The 16,636-nt window shown below is 38.7% G+C and overlaps 6 protein-coding genes across 6 annotated transcripts; all 6 read right to left on the bottom strand.

Moving 5' to 3' along the window:
- Nucleotides 1-1,060: 1,060 nt before the first annotated feature.
- Nucleotides 1,061-4,845, bottom strand: LOC100373295 (uncharacterized). The gene is made up of 5 exons (XM_002741570.4): nucleotides 4,359-4,845; nucleotides 3,697-3,828; nucleotides 2,760-2,843; nucleotides 2,060-2,484; nucleotides 1,061-1,808 (listed from the first exon to the last, which is right to left on the bottom strand). The coding sequence occupies exons 1-5, from the start codon at nucleotides 4,729-4,731 to the stop codon at nucleotides 1,293-1,295; spliced, it is 1,530 nt and encodes a 509-aa protein (XP_002741616.4). The 5' UTR covers nucleotides 4,732-4,845; the 3' UTR covers nucleotides 1,061-1,292.
- Nucleotides 4,846-8,103: 3,258 nt separating this feature from the next.
- LOC146747495 (uncharacterized protein F54H12.2-like) lies at nucleotides 8,104-8,637 on the bottom strand. Its single transcript, XM_085497302.1, has one exon. It carries the CDS (start codon nucleotides 8,635-8,637, stop codon nucleotides 8,104-8,106), a length of 534 nt encoding a protein of 177 aa, XP_085353428.1.
- A 246-nt stretch (nucleotides 8,638-8,883) lies between these two features.
- LOC144349287 (uncharacterized protein F54H12.2-like) lies at nucleotides 8,884-9,432 on the bottom strand. The gene has a single exon (XM_078007949.2). The coding sequence runs from the start codon at nucleotides 9,430-9,432 to the stop codon at nucleotides 8,884-8,886; it is 549 nt and encodes a 182-aa protein (XP_077864075.2).
- A 1,131-nt stretch (nucleotides 9,433-10,563) lies between these two features.
- Nucleotides 10,564-11,040, bottom strand: LOC146747494 (uncharacterized). The gene has a single exon (XM_085497301.1). It carries the CDS (start codon nucleotides 11,038-11,040, stop codon nucleotides 10,564-10,566), a length of 477 nt encoding a protein of 158 aa, XP_085353427.1.
- Nucleotides 11,041-13,816: 2,776 nt separating this feature from the next.
- Nucleotides 13,817-14,566, bottom strand: LOC146747493 (uncharacterized). The gene has a single exon (XM_085497300.1). The coding sequence runs from the start codon at nucleotides 14,564-14,566 to the stop codon at nucleotides 13,817-13,819; it is 750 nt and encodes a 249-aa protein (XP_085353426.1).
- A 96-nt stretch (nucleotides 14,567-14,662) lies between these two features.
- On the bottom strand, nucleotides 14,663-16,636 carry LOC146747492 (uncharacterized). The gene has a single exon (XM_085497299.1). It carries the CDS (start codon nucleotides 16,634-16,636, stop codon nucleotides 14,663-14,665), a length of 1,974 nt encoding a protein of 657 aa, XP_085353425.1.

Raw genomic sequence — 16,636 nt, 5'->3', positions numbered from 1 at the left:
GACTGTACACTAAACTTATCAAACTACATTAATATGTAAAGTACGGGTGCTGTATTCTATAAGAGTGATGATGTTTCGCTTCCTACCTATGACCCCCACTCGCAACATCGTTGGCTTTTACGTTTGTTGTCTACACGCCCCGTTCCAAGTTTTTCCGCTAAATAAATAAATAAATCAATCAGTCAATAAATAAATCTGTCAATAAATAAATAAATAAATAAATAAATAAATAAATAAATAAATAAATAAATAAATAAATAAATAAATAAATAAATAAATAAATAAATAAATAAATAACCCCAAACGTAGGCAATGTATTTGTTTCATCTAATACACTAAATTCACCCAATGTACTCAATGTAGGCAGTGCACTTGATTCACTCACATGCATTCACGGGGATTTGTCATTTGACTGAAGGCCGGCAATGCACTGGTCATGCATATCCACCATCTTACTCATAAAGCCTTACATAAAACACATACCACCAATGAAAAGTAATAAATACTGTTTTCATCACAAAACCACTATTTTAGCATCAGTATATGTAAGCCACACAAGGGAGGTAATTGCTTATTATATACCTAATTTGCATATTGATTATCTCATTTCAGCCTGTGTAAACAAAATCTCAAGAATTTCCCATCAGAATTTGATAAATTTAGGTACATAGATACCTTCAGGGTAATGTGCAGACATTAGTTTTGGAGCATATTCTTTCATTTCAGCCTGTGTATGCACCCCCCTCAAAAAAACACGAACGAATTTGCTATATGTTGGTATTTAACATCAGCTGGTTGATGATTCTTATCTCTAATGCCATTACTCCTTCACTGACTGTTTGGTATTTTCTTTTCCTAGATATATATTTTTTTATAAAACACCAATGATTGCATATATTCTGTATTGACACAGGAGTTTTACAGAGTTGAACTTTGATATCTCCAGCGATTCACTCTGTAAACATGACATATCATTTTTATTTAGAATGTACACCTTTCTTGATATGACTGTTACTGTCAGCTAAACACTAGATAACACTGGATAAAAAAACGAATAATCTTGTGGTTGTTTTCTTGTTCATTTTTAATAATAAAATACATTACTTGCATCAATATTTAAAATACATTTGTACTCACAAATTAAGTGCAAATTAAGTTATTAATTCAATTTCAAAATTATAGTGTTAATAAAATAATTAATAAATTAATTTATTCAATCATTTTTACTCAAACTTACTATCTGGTGTACTCTTGATTAATGCCCATTTGTTTTAAAGTACTGGGATGTCTGTCTATATAGATGAATTCATACGTGACACTATGGGAGCATTGAACTCGTCAGCTTGACACGCTTTGTTAATTCCACCCATCTGGTTCACTGAAAAAGCTCTCGTAATTGACCTAGATTTGCCTGAAAACGGGGAAACGGTCGTTTTCTTAAGCTGTTGTCTCTCTAGGAACGCCACCTTCATATATTGCTCTAACGCTTCTACCCGCGGAATGAGGTAGTCGTCATCAATTTTAAATCGATTCGTTGAATCAACTATAATATAATGTAAACTAATCAAAGTGGATCGGACCGCTATATCTAATATTAAAAGAGCTATACACAGATTAAGCACTGACAATGGAGAGTCCAATAAACTATGTGTGCTTGAATATAGCTGATAAATACCAATACAAATAAGAGTTATTTCAAACGGAAGGATAAATAGAAAAGTCTTTCTGATATATTCCATTTCAGTCTTTTCTTTCGCTGATAATTTTTGTATATCTTTTCTGCATTGCTCCTCAATATAGTTGATCCGCTGAAAAACAAACAAAATATAAGACTTTATATAAAGGTTAATTTGTTTAATAAATATTAAACATCGGCATGTAACGTTGAAAATGCTTTAACGGGAATTCAAAGATGTCATATTTTTGTTGTTGATTAAAGAATATCTAACAATATCATTTTCGATTGAGGTTTGATCTTTCGTCAGTAGAGACAGGGTTAACAGAGAAACGAATTAACGGTGGAATACTGAAGAATCTATCAAATATAAAGTAGACTAACCCGCATAACATAGGGAGTGTAATGTTTTGCTTTAATCTCAGCTTTCTTCTCTTTCTGCCGTTCGCCAAGCATTTCCCGTTTCCGTAGCTCCACAACTATTTCCCACAACTTACGTACCATGGGCATCATCACCCAGTCCCCTATAACGGACATACCCACGGACAGATGCTCCAACACAGAGAATGCATGAAGAGAACTCCATAAAGTCAGGGTAGAGTTGAGGATGATTATGAAATCGTTAGCCAGTAAAAACAGAGCGACAATTCTGTTAGCCGCTGTGATGACGTGCAAAATAGAGCTCTTCATGCCGGTATCAATGCGATCTTGGAAGATATGTTGTCTGATGAATGATGTGATATCTGCTACAACCATCTTTAGATGTTGATAAATTATACATGGCACACTGGAAGACTGTCTTCTGCTGCCTGAAATACAGTTTATGATGCAAGTGTGATTAAATAATTACAACAACAACAACAACAACAACGACGACGACGACGACGATAATAATAATAATAATAATAATAATAATAATAATAATAATAATAATAATAATAATAATAATAATAATAATAATAATAATAATAATTATCATCATCATCATCGGAAAATTTGCGAATGCGGTAGCGATAAGTATTCAGCAATGTGCCATGCCATGTCAATGTCAATAATTTTGACATTGACTTTATTAATAACATACCTAGAGTTTCCACAGATTTTGGCACTGCTGGTCGTTGCAGCATGCTTGAAGAATATCCAAGAATATTATCGATACATCCTTTACCTAAACAAACAAACAAATAAAAGAACGAGCGAGCAAACAAACAAATAATATAATTTATTAATTGTATAATGGCCTCCGGCCCATTACAATCATACAAATGAATTATTGAATTATTGAAGAAATAAATTTACATTACAAAATATGTACGAAAATATAGATAATATAAGCACTATATAATAATGTGATGGGGATATTTATATATACATACAAGCTTATTAGGTTATTCTCATTTGATCTTTGATTAAAAAACACTTATAAATAAATAGAGCTAACGAGTTAATGATTTGGCTGTTAGAGGAGCTTAATAGTTGTACTAGGGTATTCAAATTCGGGGTTGTGTCTCATTAGGGAGATACTTTTTCCTGATTGTGTTCCATGCAATGCATTTTATTAAAAAAATATATTCATCATCAATTTCTTGCAGGCACAAAATGACAAATACGGCCCTCCCTAGGGATATTATTATGTCTGCCTCTTTCTATTTCTAAGGGGTGGCACGCACATCTTAATCTTGCTATTGCTCTGCGCAATTTTAATTGTGGCAATGACACATAGTTTTCAATCCCAAAATTTGTTTTGTATTGCCTATAATACTGCGTTTTTTCGCCAAAACAAACGTCTATATACCAATCTGTAATTCCAATATCTTTGATCCGTTCACAAAATTTGTACAAGAACATATCAGATTCCCCCACCCACCAGACATAACCAAATCCATATTTAAATAGCAATTCTTTAATTTCTGTGGCCCATGACCTTTGTCCCTCTTCGTCCAGTGAAAGTAGCATCCGGTAAGCAAACATATAAATAAAGAAAGAAAGAAAATTATTCAAACTCAAAAAGAAAGCCTCACCAGATGTTGATTTAACTTTTCTTGGTGCATTTTTCTCTCCTTTCGTGTCTTTTTCATGTGATTCTAGACTCTTTTTTGTTTTTCTTCGCCTAGCCTTTCTCTTGTTTATTTCATCATCTTCAGCATTAAAATCTGAAATTAGATAAAACAATAACTGTACCATTAATATTAACAACGTTGATATCATCAACAACTAGCAACAAAAATAGCATGACTAGAAATTAATAAAAAACTCATAATGCCCGCTACCCACTGACTTTCCTTTTCAGCCACACGCCACGCTTGGCGATTACTGTTTCTAAAAATAGACGGGTAGGAACCATTATGTTTGTGAATGATAATCGTGTCTGTTATTGGTGTGTTACGCCCACCTGTGAAAAAAATACTTCACAAACACTATTTGACGGCATAGAATAGGTTGGGATAGCGAAATTTAGGTTGTGGTTACACATCTATGCTGATTTAATGAATAATGATTATTATACGTATAGTAATTTATACATGGACTGGACATTATTGTGATATTCACGAATGAGAGACATCGTTCTAAAGTTAGGCCTGTTTACACTGTTGATACCGTATTTGTCACCATCCCTGAAGTGAATAATTTTCCAAATTACGTCTCATACAAAGAGTGAATAACATATAACAAGTTTTCTCACAAAAATTTGTTCCGGCTTGGTCCGGTGACGACGCCGCAGCTTTTCTTTTCAACTGACTAAAAATGGCTTCGTGGATGACCTCAACACAGTCATTTCGTTGCAAATCTCGCAACAAGTTGACGACCTCTCGAAACGTCTTGTCACCAAGAAATGTTTCCATAGCACTGCACGTGGGTCGATCACGTGTTGACGCAAACCTGATGTCATCGTAGGTCTGGCCAAAACCCTCAAAAAACCTTCGGAAATCCCTCCCATCGTCTCGTTTCACGTCAAGCAACGTAGAAAGCCGGTATATTAAGAGATATATGGACGGAAACAGTCGAATTGGCATGTCGCCTATTGTCGAACATACACTGTCCTTGCGTGTAAACATTTCGTCTAAACTCCTGTTTATGTTCCAAGCTGTGTATAATATAAACTATTACATAAACAAGATAACACCTTAATTACTAAAGCTAGAACTAAAACAGCACAAACTCGTAGTGACCCTAGTACGTCTTTATATGTCCGCAGTCTTACACAACCGAACAAAGTAGTTCAACAATTTTACCCGCTTCTTTTACAGTGAATGCAATTTACACTAAATCACAATGTTTTTAAACTGTAACCCAAAATATACACACTTCACGACAGTTGTAGATGATAAGTATGAATAATTGAAATGTACAGAAAATATTTAGCGGAGTGATTTATACAATGTCCTTGGGGGTGCCTCGTTTTGAAATGTCCCATTCGCTGGAACCGAGTCACCTGCATAACCCTATTTCGCCGAATCGTTCTGTTCAGAACAGCACGTCACGAAATGGTTTAGCACTGGAGTACAGTACTGGGATAATACTTGTGAATGTTGGTGTATACGAGAGAGAACAATGTTGATCATGTTATATATTTATTTATACCTTATTTCCAGTAGTAGCTTGAGAAGAACGGAATTATATATATCTCTAAGACAAGCCTACGTCACAAACTGGTCAAAATCCCCCAAACATTGCCAGCAACCAATCACAGACTAGCTTAAACAATAGCTTTCCCTGACGATAATACTTAGCAACGTTATTTCCCCCACGCTAACTTGAAAAATCTTTTGTTTTAGTCTCGTTTCCGTTTCCGGTCTGTCTTAGAGAATATTCGCGCGTGACACGTGGAATTTCCAAACGAAAACGGACACGAGTTTCTAATCTGAAATATCAATGGTGGGTTTGTTGTTTAAAGATGCTTACAACTGTGGACAAATTGACGTATCACACACACAACCTTGCTTGTATGTTCGTACGTTAACTACAAGCACTGTCCAGTTATCGTGTGGTAACAGGCCACCACGTTTATTTTTATTTATTTTATTTTATTTTGTTAAGCTACAGTCAACAGGCAGAAGAATAAAACATTACTAGTATAGGCTTGTACAATAAATTATTTCACAATTTTCACATTTAACAACAAATATTTAAAAATCAAAATAAATACCGACAAATTGCTTTCTAAAAATGCGATTTCCGATAAAATATAGGAATAATTGTACTAAGAATGGAGAGATTTGTATAAAAAATACCAATCTGATTAAAATCTGAAGTGTACACATTTATTGGAAGTGAATAAAAATATTCAATGTAATGAAAACAATTGTAAAATGCTGTGGAATTTCTTTTGTAAATAAAAATATACTAGCAATTTGTATTGATGGTTTATTCAAGTGGGCAAAATATAATGTACAGAAAGATAGCCCGTAGAGTATCGCTACACTGAAAAGTAAGCAACCGAAAGCCTGTATAAAAGGGGGGGCTGTGATTGGTTGTTACTTACGCGAGATTTGAACGGGACTTACATCAGCGTCGGATCAGATGTATGTAGGGCGGAATTAAAAAAAATCAAAATCAAAGTAAAATAATAAAATAAAAAGGCATTAATAACAAAAGTAATAAAAAATAAAATTAAAATAAGTTTATAGCCAAAATAATTAAAGCCCGTACAGTAGTTTACGTTACACTATAGGCACGACCATGAGGGCGCTGTTCATACTCGGATGCGATGACGTCATACGGGGAGGGATGACGTCACAATGGGAGGCCATGCATAGCTTAGCATAAATAATGACGTCACAATGAGAATTCGTGCATAAATTAGCATAAATGAGGACCATGGCCGTAAAGGGGATCATTTGAATGAGGATGACGTCACAATCGGAAATTGTGCATACATTTGCATACATAAAATAGATGTAAAAAGGGATCATTTGAATGAGGATGACGTCACAATGGGAAATTGTGCATACATTTGCATACATAAAATAGATGTGAATACGAGGTCGTGTCGAGGCCATCGTGAATACATTTGCATAAATTACCATCAATTTTTTTAATTATTTTTTTAATTATTTTTAATTATTTTTAATTATTTTTTAATTGGACAGGCGTGGACGAAAGATTTTTCAGAATGTATCGTAGAGGGCGCTCTCTCTCTCACACACACACACACGCACGCTAATAAATACACATCATTTTGAAAACTAACGGAGTTTATTACACAAAGAAGGGAAATCTACTAATGAGTAAATAATCAAAAAGAATGGATTAAAAACTGAGTAATTGAAATATATATAGAAAGTATACATTTTGTTTTTGTTTTGTTTTTTGTTTTTTTGTTTTTTTTTTGTTTGAGTAAATAATCAAAAAAGAATGGATTAAAAACTGAGTAATATAAGAATAAAAAAATGACATTTTGAGTATATAGAAAGTATACAATTTGGTTTTGTTTTGTTTCTTGTTTGAGTAAATAAACAAAAAGAATGGATTAAAAACTGAGTAATATAAGAATAAAAAATGACATTTTGAGTATATAGAAAGTATACAATTTGTTTTTGTTTTGTTTTGTTTCTTGTTTGAGTAAATAAACAAAAAGAATGGATTAAAAAACTGAGTAATATAAGAATAAAAAAATGACATTTTGAGTATATAAAGTATACATTTTCAAATGCGGATAAATATTCGATTATGATAAAAACAAGAAAACACGAGTAACACCGAAAAGTCAATACACACTTTTTTTCTAATTAGAATCGCTCATCTGTGATAAAAAGAAAAAAAAGAGAAATAATATGAAATCGATATATATATACATGTGAAATTTCAAAAGCATAAATCACACTTTTTTTTTCCTTATCAGAATCGCTCATCTGTGATAAAAAGAGAAATAATATGAAATCGATATATATACATGTGAAATTTCAAACGCATAAGTCATCTAGTAAAACTGTGTGGGAAAAAATATTTGTCATAAATAGGGAGGTTGAGTCCGGTCACGTTTTCGATATATCTGTTCACATAAAGGTCATTCAAATGTCTATCACGCGTAAAAGAGTCGGCTACGGACTTCATAGGTTCCCCTCGACATCTGCACAGCAAGTAATACAGGACGTATTGACCACAAACTGTAGAGAACGGAGCTTGTAGTATTTGATGATTGTAGACCCATGTACAAACGTTTTTATCGAGAAATCTCTTAAATTCCACGTAGTAGGGTTGACTACAATACGAGTCAAAATATTCTCCACGGTAGGGATCCTTCAGATAAAAAGCCACCCAATGTGTCTCACCTCCGCTACTGTCATCGGTGTTTGATACGAATGCTGCGGGATACTCCAACACTTTAGCCTTAGGCAGTTGATCTCTAGCATAAACGCCAAAGAACACGTTTCTAGTGTACGGATTAGTCGACAGAATACGATTCAGTTGATTCGTGTCCATCGCAGCTAGAAATCAGTCAATACGTTTCTATCTCTGTCAATCTCGATAACGTTATCGTATTCAGCATAAATCAAAACGGACACAGTCTCAGTCAATGCTTGTCTGAACTGAATCTCAAGACCAATCTTTCCTTCTTGTATCAAATTGAGGTGATAATCGCTGGCCGATTCGTCGGGAGTGAGGTCAAATGCGAAGATTGTGTATCCTTCGGGATATTCATCTCGAGTGATGCCGTTGCCTTGGTCTTGACCCATTTTATTTGTACCGGTAAATAGAGTGTAATAAGCCATGATGCAACTTCTGCCACCAGCTGCCGTGAAGTCTGTCTTCAATGGCTTTGCGGGAACTTGCTCGCCTCTAACGTTGAGAACGAGTGAAGTGATACCGTAATTCTGGAAGTTGAATGGATTGGTTTCGTAGGATCCATTGAAAGACTTATTAGAAACCAGACACAGGATGATTGTTTTGGGCAACTGACCAAGGAATATCAAATCTTTGTTTAATGACATAGTACCAGTCGGGATGGAAGCGATTTTCATAACGCATCGATCGATGGGGTATTTTGCAGTACCTTGTTTCAACGCTTCGACGTGTCCCAGTTGTACGCTGGGGCTCAACTTGACTTTTCTCACCAGGAGAGTAGCGTCGGTGATGACTACTTTGAATGCTGGATTTTCGGTTGAACTGATCAAGCAGAACTGATTTTTACTTCGATGTAATTTCAGTCTAACTTCCACCCCATTGAGTAAATACTTTGGTTGAAAAAATATGTCCCTGTGTATTCGTCAGATCATGTCGACCGTCTTACTGAGTGATGTATATGCGTATCGACGTTTGAGTCCCATGTTAGTGTCACCATCATCAGCCCTTGGGTTTGCAACATTCATTTTTCCAGCGGTGTCCTTCTCAAATATCGCAGCACCAATCTGCGTTGATTTGGCATCGCCTCCATAATTCAATAGCGTTTCGATCATGGCTCTGTAAGAATAGGTGGGAGATGCATCCGAAATCTGCTTTCCATTTAGGTACACGTCGATTTGATTGAAGAGGGAATGCAACCACAAGTTTGCAGGCCCTACAGCGGCGTCCGCAGCCAAATTACTTCCGTTTGCATTCGTGATTTTAGCCTTGATGTGCAAAGGCGTAGAACCAATATCGATGTAGTCACTTCCGGCCGAAGGTATTACAAATTCGATCGGACCATCGGCTATATTCGTGAGTGGGTTTACCTCTTCGTAACTTCCTTTTTCGATACTTGTCTGTGTCGGAGGAATAGTAAAGAGATCGAGTTCCGTCTTTGCGCATTCACAGGAGTGTTCGTGTACAAAAGCCATGATGTTCAGTCGAATATATCCGGAGATCTTCTCCTCTTCTTAGCCTTGGAAGAAATGACACGTCTCGTTGTTTGCTCTACTCAAAGCCACTTTTTTAAAGTTTTTCCCTTGTACAACATCACCTAGAATACCCAAACCGGCATCGAGCGCTGGTTTTGCCACTGCTTTCAGACCTTGTGTTAACAGAGGTGCGGCCGATCTCGCCAATACTTCCGATTCCATATCCGCGTTGCAGTCTCGCGCCAGAAAATACAGATCCTCGTCCAATCTGATTCATGTAGTAATTTCTATAAACCCCCACGTGAGGAGTGTAAGGGTGATGTCTGTTCATTTTTTCTTCACACTAGCGAAGGACGGGCTTTGCGAAAACTCAGCGTCACGATCACTCGTCCGCGTTGAAATGGCACCTTCTCCCCCATATCAGACCTTATATCAATCTCCACAGTCTCAAATGTTGACGTTCGAATCGGCAGGAAGTAAAGTTTGTTGTAAGTGTGATTGACGCTATCTCCGTGGGTTCCTTCAACATTGACTATTCTCAAGAGAGGTACGGAAACATCACCGACCATTTGGTGTTCGACTATATTGCAATACACGTAGAGGGAATACAAACTTCTAATGTCGGCAAGGTAGGGACTAGTGCGTCTTTCGTTTGTAATTGTTGTATTTGAGGGAAATCCTAACAGTTCAGCCAATCCACCCATCAAGATTACACGAGCTCCTTCTTCAACCGCCACGGTCACTCTCCTTGACCTCGAATTATATGTCATCAGTATTTCATCTGGTAGACCTTTTTCTCGAATCGCATCTAAAATCATTTCGATCGAGTTGTAGTAGCCCGGATTCAATTTCAGTTCTCCGTGATCTCTCATATTGGGTGAGGCATCGTAAAAGATCCTATTTTCGTCATGTACGACGTTGTACCACGAATTTGGGTAGTGGATGTCGGCCAATGCTACTTCCCCATCGCCATCTAGCGAAAGCGTTCTCGGTAGTTTGACAGTGTATTTTGTCAATGTGTTGTTCGGGAACACATCGATCGAGGCATTACTAGGGAGCGTCAAAAAGAAATCCTTTCCAGATATGATGATCTTTTGAAATGAATCGGTTCATCGTGTGTGTGAACGGTATTTATAAACGTTGCAAGTCCCTGATCCAAGAATTAAACGAATCATCACACCCACGCCACTTAACGAAATATTCCATGTGACCTTTACGTTTTCTCTTGCGCAGCACTTTCTCCACAATGTACAATGCATCGTCGTCTTTTACTATTTTCTGAAGTTCTTCTTCGTAGAAAGTACCTTCCAACATTTCGCCGTTGTAATCTGAAATTTTGTAAACAGGTGGTTGTGTGTTGAGACGTCCAACAATCGTGAATACCTCTTCGGTCCAATTGGGTAGGTAACCTTTCTTGAAAACGTGTTTGGTTTTACTGATTCTGACTCTGTCACCGAGTTTATAAATCTTCCTCTTCTTCAACCCCTTTTTCTCTGTGTTTAGATCACCGTACAATATGTCTCTGACCTTTTTCTGGTTTGCGTAGGTAACATGTGAGGGTTTGGTATTTATACTTCTGTGATGGGTATTGTTGTAAGAATGTACCATGTCGTCTAATACAGGTAGATAAGTCAACGTGTTGTTCTTCTGAACATTTTTCCCTTAATGGTTCTGTTGTATCTCTCCACAATGCTGGCTTTAGTCTCATTGCCTGTTGTAAAGAACTTAATGTCTTCGCTCTTGAGGTAGTTCTGAAAAAGTCTGTTGGTGAATTCAGTTTCTCTGTCCGTAAGCAAAACGTCAGGGCGACGCCCCTTCCCGAGTATTTTCCGAAATGCCTCGACCAAACTCGCCCCTCTCTTGTCTTTCAGAGGTACGACGAAAGCATATTTAGAAAAAACATCGATACACGTCAATAAGAACTTGTATCCACTGTTGTATCTGGATATCGAGGAGAGATCGCATAGATCAGCCTCCCACTGCTCGTCCACTTGGAAAACCACCACCCTCCTTCTTTTAAAGGACCGTCTAGAAGGTTTGTGCAGAGTATATGTATCCTGTTTACTCAACCACTTCTTCACGTCCGACTTGGTTATCTTTTTTCCTCTCTTTGTTTTTTTTACGGCAGCATAAAGGGAATTCAAACCCCCGTAACTTCCAGGACTTTGGACATCGTAAAACAGTTCGTCTAGGACGGTGTCCATCTTCTTCGTCATTGTTTACGGGTGTGGTTATTTCACACACGCAGAGGCAGTGGATACGTTCGATAAACGAAAGCAAAGCAGGACAGCATGGATCCATCACGACCGACTGAACCAAAGTGAGATCTAGCGGTTGCGACGAGGTTCTATTTAATACGTCACCCACGTGTGTCGAGGATGAATGGGAGTGGAAACCACATGGGGTCCACGTCTTTTCGGAACTCTCCCCTTGAGTGTGTTGGTATGCATGTAAGACCACCGATCTGTATTGCCAACAAGGTCTTGAGGTACATTTGACATTTTCATAACTTCGGCAAATTCTCTCCAACCTGTGGGGGTGAAATTCTTCCTTTTACGCAAGAAATCATTGACTAAATCGATGATGTGCGTGCCTGGCACGGATTGTCCATCAATGATTAATTCACCATTTTCACCCCAGTCGACCCGTTGGTTCTGTTTAACTTTCTGTAGTAGAAGCTTCGCTTTTCTCTGCATGCTCTTGGGAACACTTTGTAAGACTTCGGATGTAATTTGATCTGGCACACCATCTTTGTCGGGTTGAGATTCCTGATCGGCTACAGCAACAGTGCTGGGTAATTGCTGCGTAACGGAGATTGGAATCGGTTCGTTTTTCTTCTCCCGCAACAACAAGTACTTGCGTAGAACCTGTTGGTACAGTTTGACTTTTTCATCTTCAGGCAACTCTTCCATTTGCGTTATGTCGTTCATGTCTCTATCCAGCGAAGTCAATGATTTCACCACAGGGGTCGTCATTTGAGCATTCTGGCTTTGGATGGTAGATAATAGCTCAGCAGGGACTAAAGCCATCTTCTTCACGGATTCCATCTATTTAAGACCTAGTAAGGGAGGGAGTATGCTCGAAATTAAGGGAGCAATCAAGGCGGCCAGGAAACCTCCTTTCTGAACCAGAACTTTTTTCTTTTTCTTGACTGGAGTTTTCTTATTGGACAGTGCTCGGAGATGTTTCACGTACAACGCCAATTTTCTTTTCTGACTAGGTGATAGCTGGACGTTCCCTTTCAACACATTGAGCGAGCATTCACACAGACACTGTATCAAGTCACTAGAGGCTCCATCAATTATCCCCTTTTGTTGTTTTGAGTTGGCCTTGTGCAATACAGAGAGAAAATCAGCGTTCTTTCACATGCGGGATGACATGGTGAAATGACTGACGATGAAAGACTGTCTTTTTTTATACCTTTCTCACATACACTATCGGTACTTGAGATGAAAGTATGTTCGTTCGAATGCGTATTTCCTCAGGGGTGTCTGGCATCAGATCCACGAGGAGGTAACCGTGAGGTTCTTGGGTGGCATCGGTGAATGCCTCCTGAAGAAACATTTGCTTTGCCAGAACGTTGACTTGTGATGCGTCCCTTGGATTTTTAAACAGGAAAATGTAGTGCGTGTTGAGACTGATGGTTCTCGATTGTCTGCCCTGATGAAAGAGATTTTGCAAAATCAGTATCACGGATAAATTTCGATGGTGAGATCCCTTCATGAAGAACTGGGCGATTTGTTTATCGTTACCCGTTTCTGTCATCAGATCATCTATCACCAAGAAGTTTCTTTTAGTCGGGTCGATTATTCTACCAATATCTGGAGGTATCCCTTCGATAATGCGAATTTGAGGCACTGTCTTCATCATTTCCAAATAGGCTGGCTGAAACTCGCCGTAGCACCAATAGATAACGTCTGGTGGTAGAGATATGACGCTGTCACATTGTTCTAATATCTGTTTGACTAAAAACGTCTTCCCAGACTGCGTGGGACCGCACACGAGAGAGGTAAATGGGTGTTTCAATCTTGCATCCATGATGATATCATAGGACCTCGCTGGTTATCGTGTCTCCTTTTACGTTCTTCAATGTACTTTTTCAACATCCAGTTTAAAACAAAATAAGGCAGTGTACATAAGCCAGAATAGACGAGTGATAGAACCAAGTCCGATTTGGTAGAGCCCATGCCAATGTGATTGTTCAAGGTTCAAATGGATGAATGATGGGTAACCGACTATCTAGCTTCTATTTATATATTTTTTGTTTTTAGAAGCCGTATGGGAGGGTACAGTAATCATCTTGTATCACCCGTTTGTCATACACTAAACTGTACATTTTAACTTCTTCTCTATTGAATATTCTATCTCCCTTGCGCGTTATTTTTCAAGGATCTTTGACGTGTAGAGGACCGCTTGTTCTCCGAACGAGTCGATTCATGGAGTCAAAATTAATTTCCAGTTGATTTCTGTAATTGAGGGTGAACCCTCTCACTTTACACACCGTTTGGTTCCCACTTTTGTCCGGTTTGTGTAGTCGGTACGCGTAATTCTTCGGTCCTCTCGATACGAAATGTGTGATGTAATTATCCGTCGGAGTTATTTCTCTCGTCAAATCTCCGAGATAATCACCCGTCGGTGGATCCCATTCTCCAGCTCGTTGGATGTAAATGATGGAATCTGTGTCAAAGTACAAGACTCTACTACCTAATTTCTCCAGAACACTGTAGAGTTTAACTCGGGCATAGCTTGTCGTCATGGCAGCCAGTACAACGTTCGTATTGGGTTCTTCGGTAATGTAGTCTTCTTTATCGCAGTGCTGGACAAGAACCATTTCGTCAGAGACAAAAGAAAGATCTGTGACGTCCTTTGTACTATCCATCAACATTTCCAACAGTTTGGCGGGTGTTTCTACATACGTGCTCTGTCCAAAGTTTGATCTCTGTCCCAGCTTTCCCCAGAACGAGTTGAGATTTAGCTTGGCGAGAGCTCTGAGACCAGGATTGGTGGTTATCTTGCTTCTGTCCAAGACGATACCTTCTCTTTCACGGTACCTTTGGATGTACATGGTTCGGTCTTCCTCAGTGCGACACCACTCTGGAAAACCGGAAGACTCTTGTTTAATTTTCAGAAACATGTTGATGTAATCGGTGAACAACCCTCCTTCTCCAGTTTCAGGGTTGTATGTTGCCGACTCATCGTAATGCCAAACTTCGTATACCTTGGTGATGCGTTACCCTACTTCTTCAGCCTTTTCCAATTCCGGAGTGCACCAAACACTCGTCAGCTGACGTTCATTGACACCATGGTGACATTCGTCTTGATTCATGGTTTCCGCACATTTGGAACAGAGTGGGAACATCAGTTTGTTGTTCACCCTGAAAGGTAGAACTTGTATATACAATCTCCTCGGAGGTAAAACGTCGCACTTGATAATACCGAAATAGTCTGTGGGTTTGGCGATAAAGTCTTTAGTTACGACTGTCGGGTGGCCAACTGGATATCGCGAGGTTTTATTGATGTACGGGTAGAGGCTGCAAAAGTCAACATATTCTATCTTTTTGCCTTCCTTGACCTCGTAATACAGACGCAGGGCATTGGTACAACCCCCGAGAAAAGCCTCCCTGCCTCTGATAGGATTTGAGATATCTAACCTTCCGACAAACCTCTCGACTTTGTGATTGTTCTTCATCAGGTTTTTGAAATCGCATTCCCACATGGTGACTAGCGAGTATCCTTTCGATTTCAACCACTCTTCCCTCGCCAGTAGTCTTTCGTAGAGGGATGTCATACTGAGTTCATTCTTGCGATTCGTCTCATTCCTTCTGGGAAAACACTTTGGACAACCGTGGAAGTAACAACCGTAGTACTCATACAAGGTTTTGGTAGAAGCATCATATCCGTCTACGTAATAAGGTCCAATTTTCATCTCCCTTCTGGAATTACGAACATGTTGAATATGCGTGTTATTGACGTGTGCCTCATATTCCATCCATCTTATAGCATCTGCAGATTGATTCTGGGCGCTGAGGTACCCTTTCTCAGGCACAACCCCGATTGTGTCAGGAGTCAGGAAATGCTTTCGAAATATGACGTTGCACACGGAAGCGATCGTGATGCAACGGCTGAAGGGGTCAACTTTGGTGAGATCCATCATCATCGATCTAAATGCCAAACAACACTCCTCGAGTATGTGCACGTCGCTCCGACAGTACTTGAGTAGTTCTTTACGTAAATCATAAACAGAGTTCTTTTCTACTTCTCCATTGTACCATGTGTAGAATGTCTTTCTAGCCACCTCCTTCATACCATCTGGGTCAAAATAACGAGCCCCGGGTATCGGTCCTCTGTAATTGTCTCCAGTGGTTCTCAGAAACAGGTGAGGAAAAAAATTCTTGTGTAACTCGTCTATGCCGAAGGTCTTAGGAAGTTTAGATAGAGCCATGGGCAGGAAATTCAAGCTATCAATGAATTTGATATCTGCACGACGGATGTATAGTTGCATGACTTTCGAACCATTCATGATGACTTCGGGTAGTATATTGTGATCGTGACAGTATTTCAGAATCATAATTCCATCGTATCCTTTTGAATTATGCGCAATGAAAATCATCCCATTATGCTCTTTTTCTAACGCCCACTCGCAGAAATCTTCCAAGGTACGTGAACCATCGAACACTTTCTCCGTACTCGGTGGAATTCGTGCTACGCACAGATCTGGAATATGAGTGCAATGTTCGTCGGTCGTGCATTCAAAATCGTAAAAGACGTAGTTACCATGGCTGTCAGAGTTATCCTCCTCAAATTCTTCCATCGAATCGTCAGATTCTTGGTTCTTTTTTCTATCAGTGAGTGGTTGAATGTAACACAGGTGGTCGTATGTCTGAAAAGACTTGCAGGTTTTGCAGTAAACTTCGTTACATTTGTGAGACCCTTCACGATATTTGAGGAGTTTGTGACATTTTTCGCAACGTTGAACTGACTGGCAAAGAGTTTTTCTCCCATTAACTGACTTTTGATGCCTTTCGAAACATTCTTTGTTCTTGAAAAATCTGTGACAATTTCCGCATTTTTGCCATCGTGTAACCACGCAGTCCAGTTGATTTCCACAACTCAAACATCCCGTCGGACACATGTGATCGTAACGGTTGGAATAAGACTTGTCACACCTAGTGCAATAGTAGCCCTTTCCCAGAAAACCAGTCAT

This window comes from Saccoglossus kowalevskii, chromosome 3, assembly GCF_978046115.1.
Source record: "Saccoglossus kowalevskii chromosome 3, keSacKowa6.1, whole genome shotgun sequence".
Taxonomy (NCBI): domain Eukaryota; kingdom Metazoa; phylum Hemichordata; class Enteropneusta; family Harrimaniidae; genus Saccoglossus; species Saccoglossus kowalevskii.
Note: the sequence above shows the minus strand (reverse complement) of the source record. Positions and strands in the feature narration are given on the sequence as shown.

What these genes read in the sequence shown, in the direction of transcription:
- LOC144349287 (XM_078007949.2), bottom strand. Translation starts at nt 9,432, where the DNA reads ATGGCTTTTGTACACGAACACTCCTGTGAATGCGCAAAGACGGAACTC.
- LOC100373295 (XM_002741570.4), bottom strand. Translation starts at nt 4,731, where the DNA reads ATGTTTACACGCAAGGACAGTGTATGTTCGACAATAGGCGACATGCCA. An exon ending in CCAAGCCGGAACAAATTTTT is followed by an intron (nt 3,829 to 4,358) that starts GTGAGAAAACTT and finishes ATCTAATTTCAG; the next exon opens with ATTTTAATGCTGAAGATGAT. An exon ending in AAAAGTTAAATCAACATCTG is followed by an intron (nt 2,844 to 3,696) that starts GTGAGGCTTTCT and finishes TTGTTTGTTTAG; the next exon opens with GTAAAGGATGTATCGATAAT.
- LOC146747493 (XM_085497300.1), bottom strand. Translation starts at nt 14,566, where the DNA reads ATGTTTCTGAAAATTAAACAAGAGTCTTCCGGTTTTCCAGAGTGGTGT.
- LOC146747495 (XM_085497302.1), bottom strand. Translation starts at nt 8,637, where the DNA reads ATGAAAATCGCTTCCATCCCGACTGGTACTATGTCATTAAACAAAGAT.
- LOC146747494 (XM_085497301.1), bottom strand. Translation starts at nt 11,040, where the DNA reads ATGGTACATTCTTACAACAATACCCATCACAGAAGTATAAATACCAAA.
- LOC146747492 (XM_085497299.1), bottom strand. Translation starts at nt 16,636, where the DNA reads ATGACTGGTTTTCTGGGAAAGGGCTACTATTGCACTAGGTGTGACAAG.